This window comes from Quercus suber, unplaced genomic scaffold (genome assembly GCF_002906115.3).
Source record: "Quercus suber isolate HL8 unplaced genomic scaffold, Cork oak 2.0 scaffold_857, whole genome shotgun sequence".
Lineage (NCBI taxonomy): Eukaryota > Viridiplantae > Streptophyta > Magnoliopsida > Fagales > Fagaceae > Quercus > Quercus suber.
Window position 1 is genome coordinate 174,909 of NW_027070287.1, and position 18,763 is coordinate 193,671.

At 33.1% G+C, this 18,763-nt stretch overlaps 2 protein-coding genes across 3 annotated transcripts; one reads left to right on the forward strand and one right to left on the reverse strand.

Annotated features, from left to right (window-relative positions):
• The first annotated feature begins 2,262 nt into the window (after positions 1 to 2,262).
• LOC111984930 (peroxidase 55) lies at positions 2,263 to 5,276 on the forward strand. Of its 2 annotated transcripts, none has more exons than XM_024016549.2 (3): positions 2,263 to 2,629; positions 4,184 to 4,375; positions 4,477 to 5,276. In XM_024016549.2, the coding sequence occupies exons 1-3, from the start codon at positions 2,426 to 2,428 to the stop codon at positions 5,050 to 5,052; spliced, it is 972 nt and encodes a 323-aa protein (XP_023872317.1). In that variant the 5' UTR covers positions 2,263 to 2,425; the 3' UTR covers positions 5,053 to 5,276. The 2 variants fall into 2 exon arrangements, with proteins under 2 accessions (XP_023872317.1, XP_065623949.1); XM_065767877.1 differs by lacking the exon at positions 2,263 to 2,629 and adding an exon at positions 3,113 to 3,217.
• Positions 5,277 to 6,092: 816 nt separating this feature from the next.
• Positions 6,093 to 10,821, reverse strand: LOC111984938 (protein NUCLEAR FUSION DEFECTIVE 4). Its single transcript, XM_024016557.2, has 3 exons — positions 9,978 to 10,821; positions 7,036 to 7,967; positions 6,093 to 6,941 (listed from the first exon to the last, which is right to left on the reverse strand). The coding sequence occupies exons 1-3, from the start codon at positions 10,335 to 10,337 to the stop codon at positions 6,422 to 6,424; spliced, it is 1,812 nt and encodes a 603-aa protein (XP_023872325.1). The 5' UTR covers positions 10,338 to 10,821; the 3' UTR covers positions 6,093 to 6,421.
• Between the last annotated feature and the right edge of the window lie 7,942 nt (positions 10,822 to 18,763).

An 18,763-nucleotide genomic window follows, 5' to 3' on the forward strand; every position in this document is an offset into this window, starting at 1 on the left:
ATATTTTTTTTAATAATTTTCTCTTCAATTAAAATGTTTGCTTCTTCTTTTTTCTTTTTTTTTTTTTATCTTGAATTATATTTTATAACTTTTGCATGTGATGATTTTTGACAAATAATATAGCTATATTAAACAAATATATATATTAAAAAAAAAAAAAATCGTACCATGAGGGGGGAGGGGCTGTTTTGGGTGGGGCTCTACCCCCTCTGGCTCTGACTTCTTTTTTTTTTTTTTTTTTTTTTTTTTTTTTTTTTTTTTTTCTGATGAAAAACAAATACACACAACCTTGATAATGCATCTCTGTGTGTGTTTTTGTTTTTTGTTTTTTTAATTATGGAGTAATTTAATTATTTCACGTCTAAAGTCTAAAGTCTAAAGTCTAAACCATGCAATTAATTATACCAAATTTGAAAATGAAATTAAACATCATTATTGAATATTAAGAAACAGTGCTCGTTTATTGACAAACAAATACACGCAACCTTGATAATGCATCTCTGTGTGTGTTTTTGTTTTTTGTTTTTTTAATTATGGAGTAATTTAATTATTTCATGTCTAAAGTCTAAAGTCTAAACCATGCAATTAATTATACCAAATTTGAAAATGAAATTAAACATCATTATTGAATATTAAGAAACAGTGCTCGTTTATTGACAAATTCTAATAATATAGTTCGACTGTTCGCAATTGACCTCTAGAGACTAGACAAGTCTTCTTGAGCTAGCTAGCGGAACTTCCAGATTTATTTGGGATTTGTTATTGCGTCATTTTCATCTCTATATAACTTGCAAGCAATAAGGTTATAAGGGTGATGCATCTGATCATTCCCATAACCCATGCATCTACACCTGCATTTATACCAAAAGAACAAATTATTATTATTATTAATTTTTTTTTAGTAAACAGTAATATTTATTAGAATACACACAAAAATAGTAATAATAGTGTGTATAAACCAAGTTTATAATACATTACATAATCATAGTACAACTACAAAAGGGCCTAACATTTGTAGTTGTAAACTGGAGTTATAAATAACGGACACTAGATACATACAACCAATAGGGATGTTTGGTTATGTGTGTCTAGTGTCCGTTGTTTATAACCCTAGTAGACCCTTTTGTAGTTATACTCTAATTATGTAATGTATTATAAACTCGGTTTAAAACACTATTATTACTATTTTTGTGTGTATTCTAATAAATATTATTGTATTTAGGTACTTTTGGAGCACGAAAAATAATGTTCCCTCTTTTCACATTTATGATAGAGTTCACTTATTAAATTTATGGTAAGATCTATCATAATTGTAGGAGGAATGAGCACATTTATTCATACTTCGAGAGTATGCCTAAGAATTTTTCCCAAATCAATAGCTATTGATTTGGTAGCTGTCAATTAATTTGTTCTTCTGGAATGGTCTAGTTTGAGTTTAATTTCTTTGACAGAAGCACGTTACTTAACATGCCTTAATATCATAATTTTCACATTAAAAAATTTCCTGCTAATCTTTTAACACGAAATATTAAAATCGTACGTAATAAGCCCTACATTTCAAAGTTACATAAATATAATTTTTTAAGTAAATAGAATTCTGTAGTTAAAAAAAGAGTAAATAGAACTCAAACTAGACCATTCCAATTCAATAGTTTGAAAGTTGGGTTTGTCATTTTATTTAAAAAAAATGTTTAAGTTATTTGCATTTATTTTCTATTATCTCAAATTTTTTTTAAATAAAATAAAATGTCATAGATCTTAAAAAATTATATGAAAGATGTTTTAAATGGAAGATTGAGGGTAAGTCTAAATTTTCAAAAGGGTTAAAATTGTTACACAAATTGTTTTACACATGCCCTATAAAACAATCGAAAGATGCACAAATTATTTTACACACGCCCTAAAAGTCAATTGAAAATTTTTTAATCTTAGTTATTTTTTGGAGTACGTATAAAACTGTGTAAAACAATTTGTATAGGATAAAACTATTCTTTTCAAAATGATTGGTAAAGAGACATTTTCATAGGCGCCTCTACAGAGTACCGTTTAAAATGTAGAAATTGATTGTTTATTTATTTAATATATTAAAGCTTTTATAGGAGCTCTGATCGTAGGAACTTGGAAGTCCACCATGCAATAATGGAATATTATAATGTGGCTAAATCTTACTGGGTAGGCGGTCCAATAGCACTATGACTAATACCCAATAACACGTTAAAATACGGTTTGGTTATTAAAATGTTGAATCCTTCAACACATAGACCAAGCAGGCAAAGCATGCATCTCTCTATGTTTCTTTCTTTCCTTATATATAGCAGTCATCAATATTGAGCTATAGCTACAGATAGAGAGAGAGAGAGAGAGAGAGATCAGAGAGACAACTAAAGAGGTGAAGAGAAAAGTTGAATATAGATAAGCGAGGGAAATGGGGTTATGGAGAGGGATAGTTTTGTTACTGGCTTTTATGATCATAGGGAGAGGAGAGGGGCAACTAGTCGAAAATTTCTACCGCTCGAGCTGCCCAAACGTGGAGTCCATAGTGCAACAGGCAGTTTCTACAAAGTTTAGTCAGACTTTCACCACAATCCCAGCCACTCTGCGTCTATTTTTCCATGATTGCTTTGTTGAGGTATTGAGTTTCTGTCTCAGTTGTATTAACTTGTTAACAATTATTAGGTGTTTGATATTGATACTCTTGAGACAATAATGGTATCACCAATATGCATTCATAGTTGTCACTTGTCACAGGGTCTCATTGTTCATACAACAAGGAAGTTCTATATAGAAGGTGTAGTCATGGTGATAGTGGAAACCCAAAATTGCATTTTGCAGTGAATATGCAATACATGAGGCTCTGAAATACTGATTTTTTTATTATTAAAAAGATAAATTTATTTTATTTAATTATTATTGGAATCAGTCACAATTGGATGCTGTTGTATTCATGCACACCCTGGACTTTTGACTAGCTAGGATGTAACTTGAAATACTAAATCACATAATTCTAAATGGATAGCGACATGTAACATTTAAGTCTTCAACAACTATTTGTTTGATTGAGATCACAAGGACACAAATAATTACTAGATATATATATATATATATATATATGATATATCCAAGTAAAATGTTTGTGAGTTTCCTTGGATATAATTCTTCTAGATTTGTCGATTTCTGCTTTGTAGTGTCTACATGTGTTTTTCCATTAATTCCACAGGTTTGAAACTTTTACTCTTTGTTTCTTTTCATTCGTGGAATTTATATATGGTCATTAAAGGGATAGTGAGAAATTGACCTGAAATGGAGAGGATTCTACTCCGCATTTAGGAAGGTCACGGTAGAGTAAAGTGCACAAAAGGTTTAAAAGGCTTTGTAAAACATGACACGCTTAAACATAAATATGCCTAGCCTATCTAGAGAAAACTTTTGAAGCCTGCAGGTTTTTCAAATTCCATAATTGAATAATTGTTCATTAGTGTGTATTTGGGAAATGATTATGTTTAATTTTTTTTAATGTACTGTTTGCGGGTTCTACGTTACTTTTTCTCTCAGCTTTATTTTAAATAATTTAACTTTCAACATTTTGAAAATAAGTTAGTCTTTATACTTTTTTTTTCTTATATCATGCAAATATGCTACCGGAAATAAGCAATTTTCAAATATATCCGGTAACAATTATAACTACGTTTAGGAAAAGTGTTATTAGAACACTAGATTCGTCGCACACGCTTTGTGCGTGTAATAATACTTTTTTTTATTTACTTATTTTTTTTTTAGTTTAGTGTCATAATGTTTAAAAGTGATATATAAATAACTGTGTGTAATTATTTTTTTTAAAAAAAAAAGATGAAAGGTAACGTGGAATAATGTTTAAAAATGAGATAGAGATAGTATTCTAAGTTTTAGACTGAATGGAGAAAATAAAGAAAAAAACCTAAAACTTAGAAACAGTAAATTACTCTTCTAACCAGTTTGTGTTTTTAATTTAAAATTATTTAACTAAAAGATAGTGGTATTTTAGAGAGTTTAAAAATTTTTGTAAGATTATTTAATATTGAAATTCAAACAGAGAATCCTCTTATTAATAAATCTTTTTATTAATAGTATAGATAGATAAATACATAAATGTGATCTATTACCGTTTACAATTAGTTATAATAATTCTCTATACCTTTCTTGGTAGGGATGTGATGCCTCAATCATGATATCATCGCCAAATAATGATGCAGAAAAGGATGCCCCAGATAATATTTCCCTAGCTGGAGATGGGTTTGACACTGTCATCAAGGCAAAGCAAGCCGTGGAACAAGCCTGCCCTGGCAAAGTCTCATGTGCCGACATTTTAGCTATTGCTGCAAGAGATGTTGTTGTCTTGGTAAGACTGGTTTGGTTGCTTATTCAATTATCTGTACTTCAAACCAAAGCTAACTACATTTCTATCTTACATAATTGAACTAATATATACAAAACTCTCAGGCTGGAGGCCCTTCATTCAATGTAGAACTTGGACGCCGCGATGGCCTTATTTCTCAGGCATCTCTGGTAGCTGGTAATTTGCCAGAACCAACCTTTAATCTCAACCAGCTCAAAACCATTTTTGCCAAAAACAATCTTAGCCAAAATGATATGATTGCATTGTCTGGAGCTCATACCGTAGGCTTCTCACACTGCAGTCGCTTTTCAAACCGCTTGTACTCATTTTCATCATCATCTCCTGTCGACCCTTCTTTGAATCCTACTTATGCCCAGCAGTTGGAAGCAGGTTGTCCTCAAAATGTAGACCCCAGCATAGCTGTTGATCTTGATCCTGTAACCCCGCGAGCTTTCGACAATGTGTACTACCAAAACCTGGTTGCAGGAAAGGGCTTGTTAACTTCAGATCAGGTGCTCTACACTGACCCAACATCTCAACCTACTATAGTTGATTTTGCAAACAATCCTGGTGACTTCAATGGAGCTTTTACCGCGGCAATGAGGAAGCTCGGTAGAGTTGGTGTTAAGACTGGTAAGGATGGACAGATTAGGACAGACTGCACAGCATTCAATTCATGAAGATAGGATATATCCTAGCGACAATTACAGGTTCTAGTGAGGAAAGCATGATCATTGTGAAATAATACCCTCCGAAGAACAGAAGAATTTAAACTGCAATCACAAAAATTGATTACTATATATAATATAGATAGCAATTGCTGCACTTGTATTATTATTCATTTAATTAGAATATGTCGGCTGGGTTGGAAGATATATTCAATAATAATGTGTTCCATTATTTACTTCTCGGTTATAAAATTGCTTCCAATAAGAGCGTTCATTAAGCTGGTAATAGATGCCTTACAATTTATTTATTGAGTTGTTGTGTTGAGTTGTTGAAGTGGAACCAACTGCATTATTTATTTATTTTTACATTAGTTTGTAAACTTTTTATGAGATTTTTTTTTGGGTGTAGGAAGAAGATATTTCATTAAAACAGAGCAATACAAATTCAATACATCAGATTAATTTGGACTAATGATTTTGTAGCCTTCTGGCCCAAATAATTTAATGAGTTTGTAATTGGACATTTTTCTTCAAATACATTTTGGAAAAATATGAGCACTAATTGTAGAATCCCATTATAAAGATATGAAAGAAATAATATACAGGAAACATGCATACCTTGACCTCATTCTGTGAAATTTCGGCCATAAACCCAATCCAAGAAAAAGGAAAAAAAAAATATAGATATATATATATACAAGCTAAGGGTCCAATAAGAGTCCAAACGGTGAAGGGAAGAAATAATGTGGACCATGAGCCCATTTATGATGTAATTGAAATCAGATCGTTAGCCCATTCCCTAGAGGTGAAAACAATTGTGGACCATGAGCCCAACTAGAAAAGTATAAAAAATACTGGGCAAAGGCTCATCCCATGTGGTTGGATACAAGTTTGGGCCTCATTTGCGTTGAAATTCAAATTATCTTGAACCAAAAGCTCAACCTATGTGGCTTGATACGAGTTCAAATGAAATTACATCAGATGGCATGAGAAAAAACAGCCTCAACACAGAGCACCTTCAAAACAATGGTAAAGAACAGAAACCAAGAACATACTGGGCAAGCATGTTTTATTCATTTGTGAAGCACAGTGGACAAAACTGGCAGTGATTCTAAAAACTTCAAGCCAATTAATGTTTGGAGAGGTAATAAATACAACATCTCAACATTCAAATGAGAATCTCACACAACACAACTAAGCCCTTAGTGACCAACTACAACACATTACGAGGAGCAAAGGTCTCACTCTCAAGAGAAGTTTTTAGACCATGCTTTCCTTCTCATCATTGATCATTCTCATGATGTATCATGTACGTTTATAATAACATGGATGATAACTAGAGAACCTTGAACAAACCAAAATAATTCGGATGATAATCTGGTTATGTAAGCCTAGTTGAACTCAATTTCCCATAGAGGTTAGCATATACAATCTTGGTCCGATAAACAAGAATCATGCTTAATACAACCGCAATAATGCAGAATCCAGACATTATTACTGAAGTGAGAAAGAAGCATATGGCACCTTCACACTTCAGTGGTTCATCCACACCAAACATGCCTGAGAAAATTGATCCCCAATTCTGTGGCTGGTAATGGTGTTGATGAGCTTGCTTCTCTGCTTCACGGTCATATATACTGCTAGCAATTAGACCAGAGAAGACTAAAGAACCTGCAGGGTTTGCCAATGTGAGGAAATTGTACAGAGCCCCAAATTTTTTCAAACCAAACAACTCGGAGGCAGCAGCTGGCACAATCGCCCAATGAGCCCCATAACCAAGTCCAATCAACAGTGTACCAATGTACATTGCCCCAGGCCACCCCATTGCAATGAAAATATGACCAATTGCCATAATGAATTGCGCCACAGCCATTGCCACTGGTCTTGGATAAGCATAGTCCCTATTGAATGAAATCACATGGGTGAGGGGGAAAAAACTCAAAATCAAAATTAAAGCTTAATAAACATCCAGCAGGAAATGAGATCAACTTGTACCTCACAATAAGCTCAGAGAAGTAACCACCACCAATTCGACCTAAAAAGTTCCAAATGCTGATCATGGATACAAATATATGTGTGTTATCATACCCTAGAGACTGGCTCATCTGACCCAGATTATCAATCACTGTCAACCCAGATCCAGAACCCAATAGAAGTGAGAAAAACATAAGCCAAAAGTCTGCTTTAATTAAAGCTTGCATCAGAGTGAAGTCCTCCCCTCTATGTGGACCTTTCCTCCTCTTGACCCTTACTGCTCCATCTGCAGCTGCCTGGAAGAGTCTTGCTTGCAATTGGGCAATTCGTTTTTGCCTCTCTAATGCTGGAAGCAAGTCCACTTCCCTAGGCTTTTCATCTTCCAGCTCACTGAATATTAGCTCACTAGACTCCCGTTGAAGTCCGCCAGGTTCTTGTTTCTGTGGCTCAGGCAGAAGTGCCTCTTCTTCTGGAGGTCTTGGATCTATCAAAAAACTCAGTGACACGGGAATCACAATTGGAATCAGGAGAAGGATAAACAAAATTACAGTAAAAACCGTGATCACTGTATGGTTCAAATCAACCAGATCTTCAACAAGCATGACCCCCATCAAATAAGCAGCCAGTAGGATGCACACACTATAGATATATGTGAAGCATACGCCATCAGTTGGCCGGACTTGTTTGTGACCTTTAACAGGTCTGACAAGGAACATTAGAGCAATAACTACCATTGCTGGACCGACTGCAACCATGAAAATTAGAGATGCGTGATCAGGGGAATGAATCACTGCATATATCTGAGTCAAAATTGCACCACCCAATCCAGCAAATCCTTTCAGAATTCCAACCACAGGACCCCTACTTTTTGGGAAGTTTTGCACGCAAGAAACCAGAGCAACTGTGTTGAAGTATGTCTCACCATTCGTTCCCACAAATATAAGAACGCACATCTGCAAACTGATTTCTGTTAATGATATAACCAGCCAAGATGGTATATAAGATTCAAAAGTTTTCTAAATATCTCAGACTCAAAAAACATAAGCACTGTTTCTCAAAAAAAAAAAAAAAAACATTAGCACTAATGTTGAGCCTTCAGATAATTTTCTTAATATAGAAATACATTCTCGGAATCCAGAAGGGGGGAAAAGAAAATCATTATGAGTGTGAGCCGAATGTCTGGTGTCCTTAATAGCAGTCAAGTAATGTGAAATAGATTGCATCCAAATGTCACCCTTAGGGTCTCAATAAAGTATGTGTAATATGACAACTAGTAAGTAACATTGAAAGAAGAAGAAGAACCGCCCTCAATTTAGCTGGCCTTGGCTTATTGATCAGTAAAGGATTATCAGCTTCACTTGCTTGTGCTCGGCACAGCTCACAGCTCATCCTTTAGAGCTCACGGGACTCACTTCACATGTGCAGTTTAAGTGAGCTGATAAATTACTTTTAAAACTAAATTCAATAGCTCTTAGACCGAGATAAACATAAAATAAAATTATATAAGTTTGATGGAGACAAAATAAGAACTCAGAATCCTTTGCTCGGTCAATCTGTAAGCGTTTCTCTTTAACTAAGCCTTATGTCCTTCTATTCGGTTGGGAAAAGACAGAGAAAAGAAACTTCCCTCTTCTATCACCACAGAAAGCAAGCTATTTCTTGAAGATCATCCATAAAAAAGATTCTGGTGAAATACATAGCCAAATAGTTAAGCATATCACTAAAGTATCCAATTCTCAATCATGGCCTTGTATATGTAGTTACCAACAAAAGAAATGCTGGAGTAAAATAACCATCTTGCAAGAAGCAGGGCCGACCTTTAAGAAGATATACCAGAGACCAAGTGTTACAAAAGTTCAATTTAATACATAGCATGAGAACTAGTTTATTTTTTTTATGAATATGAGAACAACTAGTTGGACAATATGATCTGATGGAAAGAACAAATTTCTGATTCAGCAACAATGTTAGAAATCTATATTTAATGCATTTAAGGGGCAACATACAAGTCAGAGACCAAACAATTTGGACCTGCATCTCATAGATTCTTAATGAGAAGATAACAACAAAAGAAGACTATTGCCTTCGGTCGGACACCAGATATGCCTGTTGTACCCGATTGATTTTAATTGATCTTTTTTTTTTTTTTTTTTGATGGTGGATTCTAATTGATCCTAATTAATGTTGATTGATGCTGATAGATGCTGAAAACTTTTAGCATGTAATTAATGCTGATTGATTCTGTGATCATTTAGGTTTGGATTTATTTTTATTTGCATTTATTTTCGTATTTAATGTAATAGATTCCTTCCAAATAACACAGAATCACATGAAAGTTTCAACTAAACTATAGTATCAGCTAAAATAATTCATTTCACTTTCTTGGTGTAGTAAAACATCAAAACCAGAGAAAATCAAGATCTCTGTACAGAAGATTAGTTCGAAAAAAGGGTAAAAACTAAAAACACAGAACGAATAAGATTGGTAATCTTTTGGATCACTGCAACTTTTCTTTTATTTTAAGTTCAGATACTAAAACAAGAATGGTACAGAGCAGGAAATTTTGAATATTCAACGAAAAATTTGAAATAAAAGTCTGAAAACATGTTGCATTAGAATTCTTCTCTCTTTCAAAGAAACATACAAACTGAAACACATGCAATTTTAAAATAAATCATCAACTAAATTTATGATGAATAAAAAATAAGACACAGAAATTTAAATCATCGGAAGCTGAAATCATCAGCTAAATCTACGATGAATAAAAAATAAGAGACAGGAAAAAAGTCCATCTCTTGATTGAAAGTTGAAACTCACATAGTCACATGATCCCAAAAACATCCAAAACAGCCAAACACGATCAACAAACAAACGAAACATTGAATAGACATATGGCAAAGCTCAAACAAACAAAAACCCAACAAAGAGAAAATAATAAAAATTCAAATGGAAGTGGTACTTACAGCCCACAAAGGCAAAGTTGGGACTCTCCCAGTGACAACAAGCCAAACCCAGCCATACCCAATAAGATTCTGGATAGCACCAACAAGAAGAGCACCCCACAAGGGCAAGACCTCACACAAGCTCCCAGCCAAGAACCCAACACTGTCACCTAAATCCTTAGCCACACCAAGCCTCGCAACCTGTCTCTGGTTATAGCTAAGCGAGCTCTTTATCACAGGTGATATGCTGCCAAACAAGTATCCAATCCCTGCACACGACTGCAACCACATTGCTGCCACAAACACCAGCCATCTGTTGTTCACAAACGAACGTAAACTCTCTCTCCAAAAACCCACCATTATTGTTGTTGTATCTTTCATTCATTCACTCACTCAGACTCTCTCTCTCTCTCTCTCTCTCTCTCTCTCTCTCTCTCTCTCTCAGTCACTTCACACCATAGCTTCTGAATTAAATTCTGTGAGGAAAAAAAAGGTTGAGATTTATTTTATTATGTGGGAACAACGACAACGACAAAAGCACAAAGAGTGAGACACAGAGAGATAGGTGGGGTATGATGATTGACGATGATGATGTTTGACGATGATGCGTTGGATTGGAACACTGAACTGGGGGGCTGGCTTAGAATTTTTTTTATTTAATTTTTCGAGGAAAAAAAAAAAGCTGGATTGGAATTATGTTCATAAATAAAAAGCCGAAACCAAAAGCAAATGTACTGTACGACAAAAAATAAAATTAATATGTATTCATTTCAGAAATTTACGGGTAATGACACTATGCTGACTCGGTGAGTCATGAGTGACTCGTGAGTGTGTAAAAATTAATAATAGATGGGAGAATTGACAACGAAGCGACAACATAATATATACCGTATATTCTAATGGCACTGTGTGACAATGATGTTTATTTTTTTTTGGGAAGGAGAAGAAGAAGAAAGACAAGGGTTACTGTTTATGGGAAGAAAAAAAAAATTATGGTGGTTGACCGTTTCCATGGCCGATACTCTTGGTTTCCAACCTCTTTGCCTTTATTTTAAATATGGGATGACAAAGTTGAATTGGATACGCAATTTACGCTTCTCAAAAAAAAAGGATACGCAATTTACATTTAGTACATGTTTTTAGATTTGTACTAATTGACATTGATTATTTCCTTTTTGGTTTTCTTTTCTTAAAAAGACAAAAAAATTAATAATAAAAATTAAATAAAATAAATAGGTAGTTTGTGAGATTTGAAAAAAAAAAAGTAACAAACTTACTTATAAGTATATTTCAAACAAGTACTAAAAAATCATAATATAATTACATGCTTAGGCTATTGATACTTGATACAAATCAGACAGTAAGACCATTTTTTATATACACTACTATAAGGTTTTTTAAGAAAACATTTCACCCTCTCTTCATGTGTGTGTGTTAAAAATACTTAGTATTCTCAACCAAAAAAAAATCGAATAGTAGACGGAGAGGAATTTGCATTAACTACGGCAAAAATTTCTATCTATTTTTGTATAAGAATCTAATTTTTCTATTTTACTCAACTACTTTCCAAAAACATCTACATCCGTTTATTTATTTTAAAATTTGTTTCAATAAAATATTTATTTTTATTTACATAAACCACTTTTTAAAAACCAAAAAATGATATGAGAAATAAATAAAATATATTTTTACATGTGTACAATTGCTGTGTAAATTTACAAGGGTATTGCAATTGTGGATAAGATATGTATAATTTTAGACAAATTGTTGTGGATTTTTTTTTTTTTGATTGGTTGGTCGAAATTTTTGCATTTATACCATTTTATATTGACTAATGCAAGTTCTATAATTACAACAATTAAGAATGAATGAAATTATGCTACTGAATTATAAACCTCTTTCATTTTTTAAAAATATTTTAAAACCACTATTTTTTTCCCAAATATTTTAAGTATCCATTTTGAGAATTAGTTCATGAACATGGCAGACTTTAATAAATTAATATACATCTCATTTCCTCCTTTTGTTTATGGAATATTTCTTGTAGGGGCTCGGTTTGAGCACTATAAGTAATGGATAAGTGAACTCAAACCCAACAAGCTCAATACAATAAATTTGTAGAGAGTTGGTAGAAGAATTGGGCTTTGATGAGTGTAACAGTAGCTGAAGATGATTTAAAGAAAGAATAAGTAAAATGAATACGGACTTAGGCAAGTGATTCAATTCTCGGCACTAGTCCGATGAGTTTCAACTTATTATTTCTTGAGTGACAGCGACAATGTTTACAAAGTTAGCTCAGAATGTTATAGTGTTTTCTCTGATAAAATCATGACCCCCTTTTCTCGAAGCTCATTCTCCCTTATATACTACTTTCCTCCTTCATCTCCACCATACACGTGCATGTCAGATATGCTATTGTTGATCTTTGTCATATCAATCTCCTCCCAAAGCTCTTAGGTAGTAGCTGTCAATTTGAAAAGTCACTGCTCAGGTATCACTTCCACATTTAATGCGGTCAGAGTGTTAGTTGTGGAGCAGTTTATGTGGAGGCAGCAGCTTTTCCTATAATTGCTCTACCGCCATGCTCCAGTGTGCTTACTTGCTGTACTTATCTTTTTTCTTGGAGTACTTTGGAAGATTATTTTTGTCGATAAATCACTCTACATCAATCTCGGCCTTGGTTAGCTGAGGATAAAATTGTCCTCAGCATGGTTTCCTGGGTTGCCATGATCACCATTGTCTTCTTCATATGCAACCATGGGCCTTCGGCCCAATATAGAAGGCGGATGCATATCACTGGGCTTTACGACCCCACATTTCTCATGTGAAAAAGGGAAGCTATCATGACTCTCCCGTTCTTAGGTTTGTGTTTGTTAATTGGTTGGAGTTTATCCTCAGTTCTGCTGTTTTTGCTTTTGTTTTTTAGGTAAATAGGGCAGATAAGGTAATAGGCCGATAATTATTTTGAGTGAGAGAAAGAACCTCCTCCCCATCAGCAACCATAATTTCCATTCCTTAACAATCTACTTCAAACAACTCACTACTAAGGTCTAGAAAGGAAAATTTCAATTTACAAATCACAAAAAGGCCACCAAGATCCAGCTTGAATTAACATGTTGTAAAACAAAAAGATATGGTGGATTATGGAAATTGATCACTCTAATTGTTGCAATAGAGTTGAACAAAAAATATGGTAAAGATTCAGTCCACAAGGTTAGTGCATTGAAGCTTTGCACCCAAGCCAAGTCCAAAAAAAAAAAAAAACTGAAAATCAAAGGTTGTTATTTGGATTGGTGGAAGCAATATCCATCTTTGGTTTGTTTATGAAACCTGCCCTATTTTTGTATATGAACAGTATATTAAGAATAGTTTTCAAATAGACACTCATAGAAAAGTGCTTGTAGCTAAACATGTGGTCCTGTAATTTATAATTTTTAAAATTAAATTTCTCTTTGCACCAATATATATATATATATATATATATATATTTAAAATACTAAATATTTTTAACACACACAGAAAAAAAAAAAAAATATATATATATATATATAGAGGTTAAACACATATACATCTATCATTGGTCGCAATAATTCAAATTAGTTACTATTTTGTGTACTACCTTTCCACGCTTCAAGTAATAAACATTACTTTATACTGCATTATGTACAAATGGTCAATCTCAATACTGAGTGGGAAAGAGAAAATTTTATTTGTAATTGGAGAGTTATCATTTAGGACATGACTTTAGAAAACCCAAGCACTCATAGTCATTGTTTACGTATCCCCATAAACGCCACATTAACTCAACATCAAGTATTTGTATCCTTAAAAAAATAGGTCTGATAATTGATATCCACAACAATTATGATACTACTTCTTTCGTTTTCGTGCTTTTTATCTTATTTTATTTTTTTGGTACGTGGTTGTGATTGTCAGATTATCAACTTGATTTGTTTATTTTCCCACGAATGGTAAAATACAAGACACAAGACACAAGCTAGCATATTTGCATATTACATTATTACCAATACCATATCGTGGGAAGGTAGGATTTACTTTCCAAACCATGAAAGCTAAATCAAAATATAGAATGTTTGTAGAAAAAGAGTACAAAAGATGGGAAAAGTGCTATACTTACAATATTTTCATAACTCTTTTATAACAAATCCTGTAAGTGGTAGGTTGTTTTGGTTATTATGTGTAGGCAAAAAAAAGTAATATAAGTAGTGAATTTAAATTAGAATCAATAACAACTTACAACATATGATTTATTGTAAAATTGTTGTGGACATAACACTTCTCTTAAGGATTGAGTAATAAGTTATATTGAATCATTGGTATAATATTCAAATTCAAAATATAAATTGATAATTGACCTATTTCAAATTGCGTAAATCACTAAGTCATAATATAAACATTAGTTGCCTTGTAATGCATACCAATTAACTGATTGAGTGTCTTGTAGCCTAATTGACACGTTTTCATATATAAAGTGGTTGTGGGTGTAGGGGGAAAAATGTTCAAATTGCAAGGTTAGCAATATATTGTAATTATCTAAAAAAATGTTATTATAAACATATTTATAGATAAGGACAAAATTTGGTTACAAATTTAGTTATATCCAATGGTAACAACTCCCATTAAAAAAATTAACATTACTATATATTTTGAAATATATTCATCAGATTGTGTGTTCTTTATGTTCTTAACATGCATGTCAATCAGATGTTATTTACTATTCAATCCATAAATTTTAATTTTTATGCATAATTTTAGACCACAAAAATTTAAAATTTAAACATTTGATTTATGACATAGTTATTGATCTTTAATATTTTAGAAATTTTGCAAGTATAAAGAATATAAGAAGAAAATGTAATCTAATTGTGGATTTATTAAACTTGAAATTCAATAAAAAGATATTGAATGGAGTTATAGCCATTGGCTACAGTTAAGTTTATAGCCAAACTTTGCCTTATAGATAATACCCAAGTAAAAGAAGTCATAATTCTCTCCAAATATTTAATTAAAAAAATTCTCCCAAATATATGTCAAATGATGATTTGTGTATATAGTAGGTTATAAATATGGACAAAATTTGGCACTAAACATGTTTGCAGTTATTTTTTCTCACTCATTACGTGACGATTTATAAAATTACCTATGTGTATTATCTAAACAAGTCACATGACTTATTGTTGAGGTTTAAAAAAATCACAGCCTAAGGCCTAAAGAGATAACACATTGGACTAACCCTATGAGAAAATAAAACTAGAGAGATAAAAGAGTTGGACTCATGTAATAAAGAGAGAAAGAAGAAAAGAAGAAAAGGATAAGGGGCCCAAAGAGGTGGAATCTAAAGACCCATGGAAGAACAAGCGTTAAAACCAATGAAGCAAAGGAAAGGCCCAATCGGCCAAGATCAATAAGCTAAAAGAAGCCCAATAGGAAGAACTGGGCCAGAATCCTAGAGACTGCCACGGGCCCGAGATCCCTGGGACGCATAAAGGAAAGTACCAAAGAGCACAAAGGAAAGTACCAAAGAGCACAAAGAATGAAGGACAGATAAGTCCCTCTTAGGCACCCAGTGATACAGTAAGGAATTAGAAGGTATAAAGCAACCATTCATGAACAAATGAGCGGTACCTCAAGGAACTCAGAACAAGAAAACTATAAATGGAAGTGGCTGGAAGGAAACTTTCAACCCAGCAGAAATGGATTTTGCTCACTTGGGAAAAATGACAAAAGGGAGGGCGGCCAAAAGCTGGGTCCGAAAAGGTAGGAAGTTTTGAGGAATGTGAAATTGAGAACAACTTTCTAAACACACCCTGGAATGGAAAGTCAATTATGGACTTTCAAAGAAATAGCATCTAAAGGAGGAGATTATGAGAAACAGAGAAAGGCTCAACCTTCCGATTGACAGGCACAAAACGAGCTCGGGTACCTAGGGAGGGGCAAAAGAGAGAAATCACTGGTACCTCAAAGCCCTAGGGTCGCACTATAAAAGGAAGAAGTAACCAACATTGAAGGCATCCAGCAATAGAAAAAATCATAATAGAATCATTAAGAGAACTCTGTCAAATTCAAGGAAAACAAAGAAACATCTCCCGGTATCCCAGAAACAGCCACTATAGCACATACTCATATTCAAAAGGATTCAAACTTTGCAAGTCTTAGAGGCATAGACAGCCATCTAAGTCTGTAATTTTTGAGCTTATTTGAATCTTGTATCACGTCTTAGTGAGCACATTGTAACTATGATCAAAGAAAATTAATAAAGTACCTCTTTACATTTAAAAAAAATGACACTTATGTACATGTAGAGATTTTGTCAAATTATACGAATAAAATAATCGGGTACCTCTTGGAATAATTTGTCAATTTGTTCATAAATGTAGAAAACCACGTGGGGAACATGGTCACAAGGTGGCTATCAAACAAAACTTTAGGAAATATGTCTTGGTGGAAATGCACAACAAGATTGTTCTCCACGTTTCTCCCAATTTTTTAAAGATGAAAATGCAATATTGATCTCTATATTTTGAGCCAATTTTCATTTTGATCTAAAAATTGATTTCGTTACTAATATCGTCCTTAAAAAAAGAAAATTAATTTTATTTTGGTCCTTATCATCAACTCACTTACGAAAACCTCCTACATGACAAACAAAACACCCTGTTTATTGATACTGATATGGTACTGTTGACGTGACCATTAAAATATTATTTAAAAAAATTATTTAACATTTTTTAAAAAAAGATACTACGTCTACAACAATTTTATAACAAATTACAGGTGGTTAGTTGTTATTGGTTCAAATTTAAACTAACATAAAATTACTTTTTTGCCCCAACAATAACAACTAGTAACAACTTGTCATTTAGGATTTATTGTAAAAATATTGTAGACATATCATTTCTCTTTTTTAAATGTCACATCAGCATTTTAAGTTTTAAATTATTTTGGGTAAAAGTGTTTTAAAAACATTTAAATAAATTAAAAAATCACAAAAAATTAAAAACAAAATTCTGAATTTCTAAATTTCTAAATTTTAATTAAATTATTTTTTTAATCTAAAATCAGAAATTGTTTTTAATTTAAATGATTTTTTTTTTCATTAGACCATTTTGAACCTATGATCTGGGTTTTGAGAGAGAGAGAGAGAGAGAGAGAGAGAGAGAGAGAGAGAGAAGGCCAAATCTGGAGCAAATCGGGGGGGGGGGGGAGAAGGAACTTTTGAACCCCTTTTCGACTTTGGCTTCTCTACTACTCCCTCTTTGGCTTCTCCGTGTGCCAGGTAAGCCACCATGAATGGCGAAACCTCTCTCTACCTCACCCTCTCTTTTTCTCTCTCAGGCCCGATCCCAGCCATGACCAAAACCTTTACCTCCACCCCTGCTGTTCACCAATGTCGCCACCCCAAGCAATGGCTCTCAAACCCATATGATTGGGTTGACGAGGGAGATGGTGGGTTTCGAGTGACGCAGAGCTTTTGATAAGTGGTTGTTTGGGTGATTTGGGTTGTGGATCTTGGACAATGATGCCATCGGCTCCATCGCAACACTACCACTATGAGAAATATTGTATTAGGATAATAATTTTTGGTTGAATGTATAATTGATTTTTGTGGAAGAATTTGTGTACAAATTTTGGAATATTTTGAGTTTCTATTCTTTTGTTCTTGGAATTGAATATTCTGGGTTTGTTGTTCTTGTGTTGTTCTTGTGTGTTCATGATCAAGATGAATTTGGAATAGGAATTTGATAATTTGAATGTGAAATTTATGAGTTTATGGGTTTGCTAGAGATTGGTTGGTTTGTTGGATTTATTTCTTGTTTTCTTGGCATTGATGGAGATTGGATTTGGTTGTTGGAGATTGGTTTGGCTGTTGGGTTTGTTTCTTGGATTTGGGAAAAACATGAAGAACAAACTATTATGTTCTTACAAAAAAATAATGAAAAATAATTTTTTTAAAAAAAATAAATTAGATTTAAGGCTTTTTTTAAAAACTTAATTTATTTTTGGTTTAAATTTTCTGACATGGCTTTTATAAAAAATAAAATGCTAATGTGGCATTTAAAAAATGCCAAATAAATTTTTTAAATAATATTTTAATGGCCACGTCAACGCCACATTATCAAGCAGGGCATTCCGTTTACCACGTAAGATGTTTCCATTAGTGGGTTGACGGCAATGACCAAAATGAAATCGATTTTATTTTTTTTAGAGATGACATTAGTAATGAAATCAATTTTGAGACCAAAATGAGAATTGACCTAAAATGTAAAGTTGAAAGTGCATTTTTGCCCTTTATTTTATTTTATTTTATTTTAATTTTAATGTTGTCCTATATAGGAGCTGTGGTTTTTGTGATCTATTTAGTTTGTTTGCTCTTTCAAATTGATATTATCATCCTGTACTTTGTAATTGGAATTCGTTCCTAAGATTTTGAATTTTTGCATTACGACAACGTCTCTATAACATATAGTATTATTTAAAAACACTGCCAAAAAATGCCCTATCAAACGGTCATGTATCCCCAAGCCACGTACTTCTTCTCTAATTCTTATCCAAAAATCTTTTCATTTCTGGACCTTGAAATAGTTGCTTACTAGTTTAGATAGCGTGGGATGGGGCCTAGTTGGACTTTTATTTGGGCAGTATTGCTGCTATTGCATAAGATTGTATTTATGTTTTTTTTTTAATTGCAAAGATTTAATTAAATTATAATAATTGTAATAATACTCCAAAGGCAAAGAACAACTATCAAACATAAGGTATTTCTTTTTCTCATACTTATAGGGATG

What these genes read in the sequence shown, in the direction of transcription:
- LOC111984930 (XM_024016549.2), top strand. Translation starts at nt 2,426, where the DNA reads ATGGGGTTATGGAGAGGGATAGTTTTGTTACTGGCTTTTATGATCATA. An exon ending in TCCATGATTGCTTTGTTGAG is followed by an intron (nt 2,630 to 4,183) that starts GTATTGAGTTTC and finishes CTTTCTTGGTAG; the next exon opens with GGATGTGATGCCTCAATCAT. An exon ending in CAAGAGATGTTGTTGTCTTG is followed by an intron (nt 4,376 to 4,476) that starts GTAAGACTGGTT and finishes CAAAACTCTCAG; the next exon opens with GCTGGAGGCCCTTCATTCAA.
- LOC111984938 (XM_024016557.2), bottom strand. Translation starts at nt 10,337, where the DNA reads ATGAAAGATACAACAACAATAATGGTGGGTTTTTGGAGAGAGAGTTTA. An exon ending in CAACTTTGCCTTTGTGGGCT is followed by an intron (nt 7,968 to 9,977) that starts GTAAGTACCACT and finishes ATCAGTTTGCAG; the next exon opens with ATGTGCGTTCTTATATTTGT. An exon ending in TTCTCTGAGCTTATTGTGAG is followed by an intron (nt 6,942 to 7,035) that starts GTACAAGTTGAT and finishes TTCATTCAATAG; the next exon opens with GGACTATGCTTATCCAAGAC.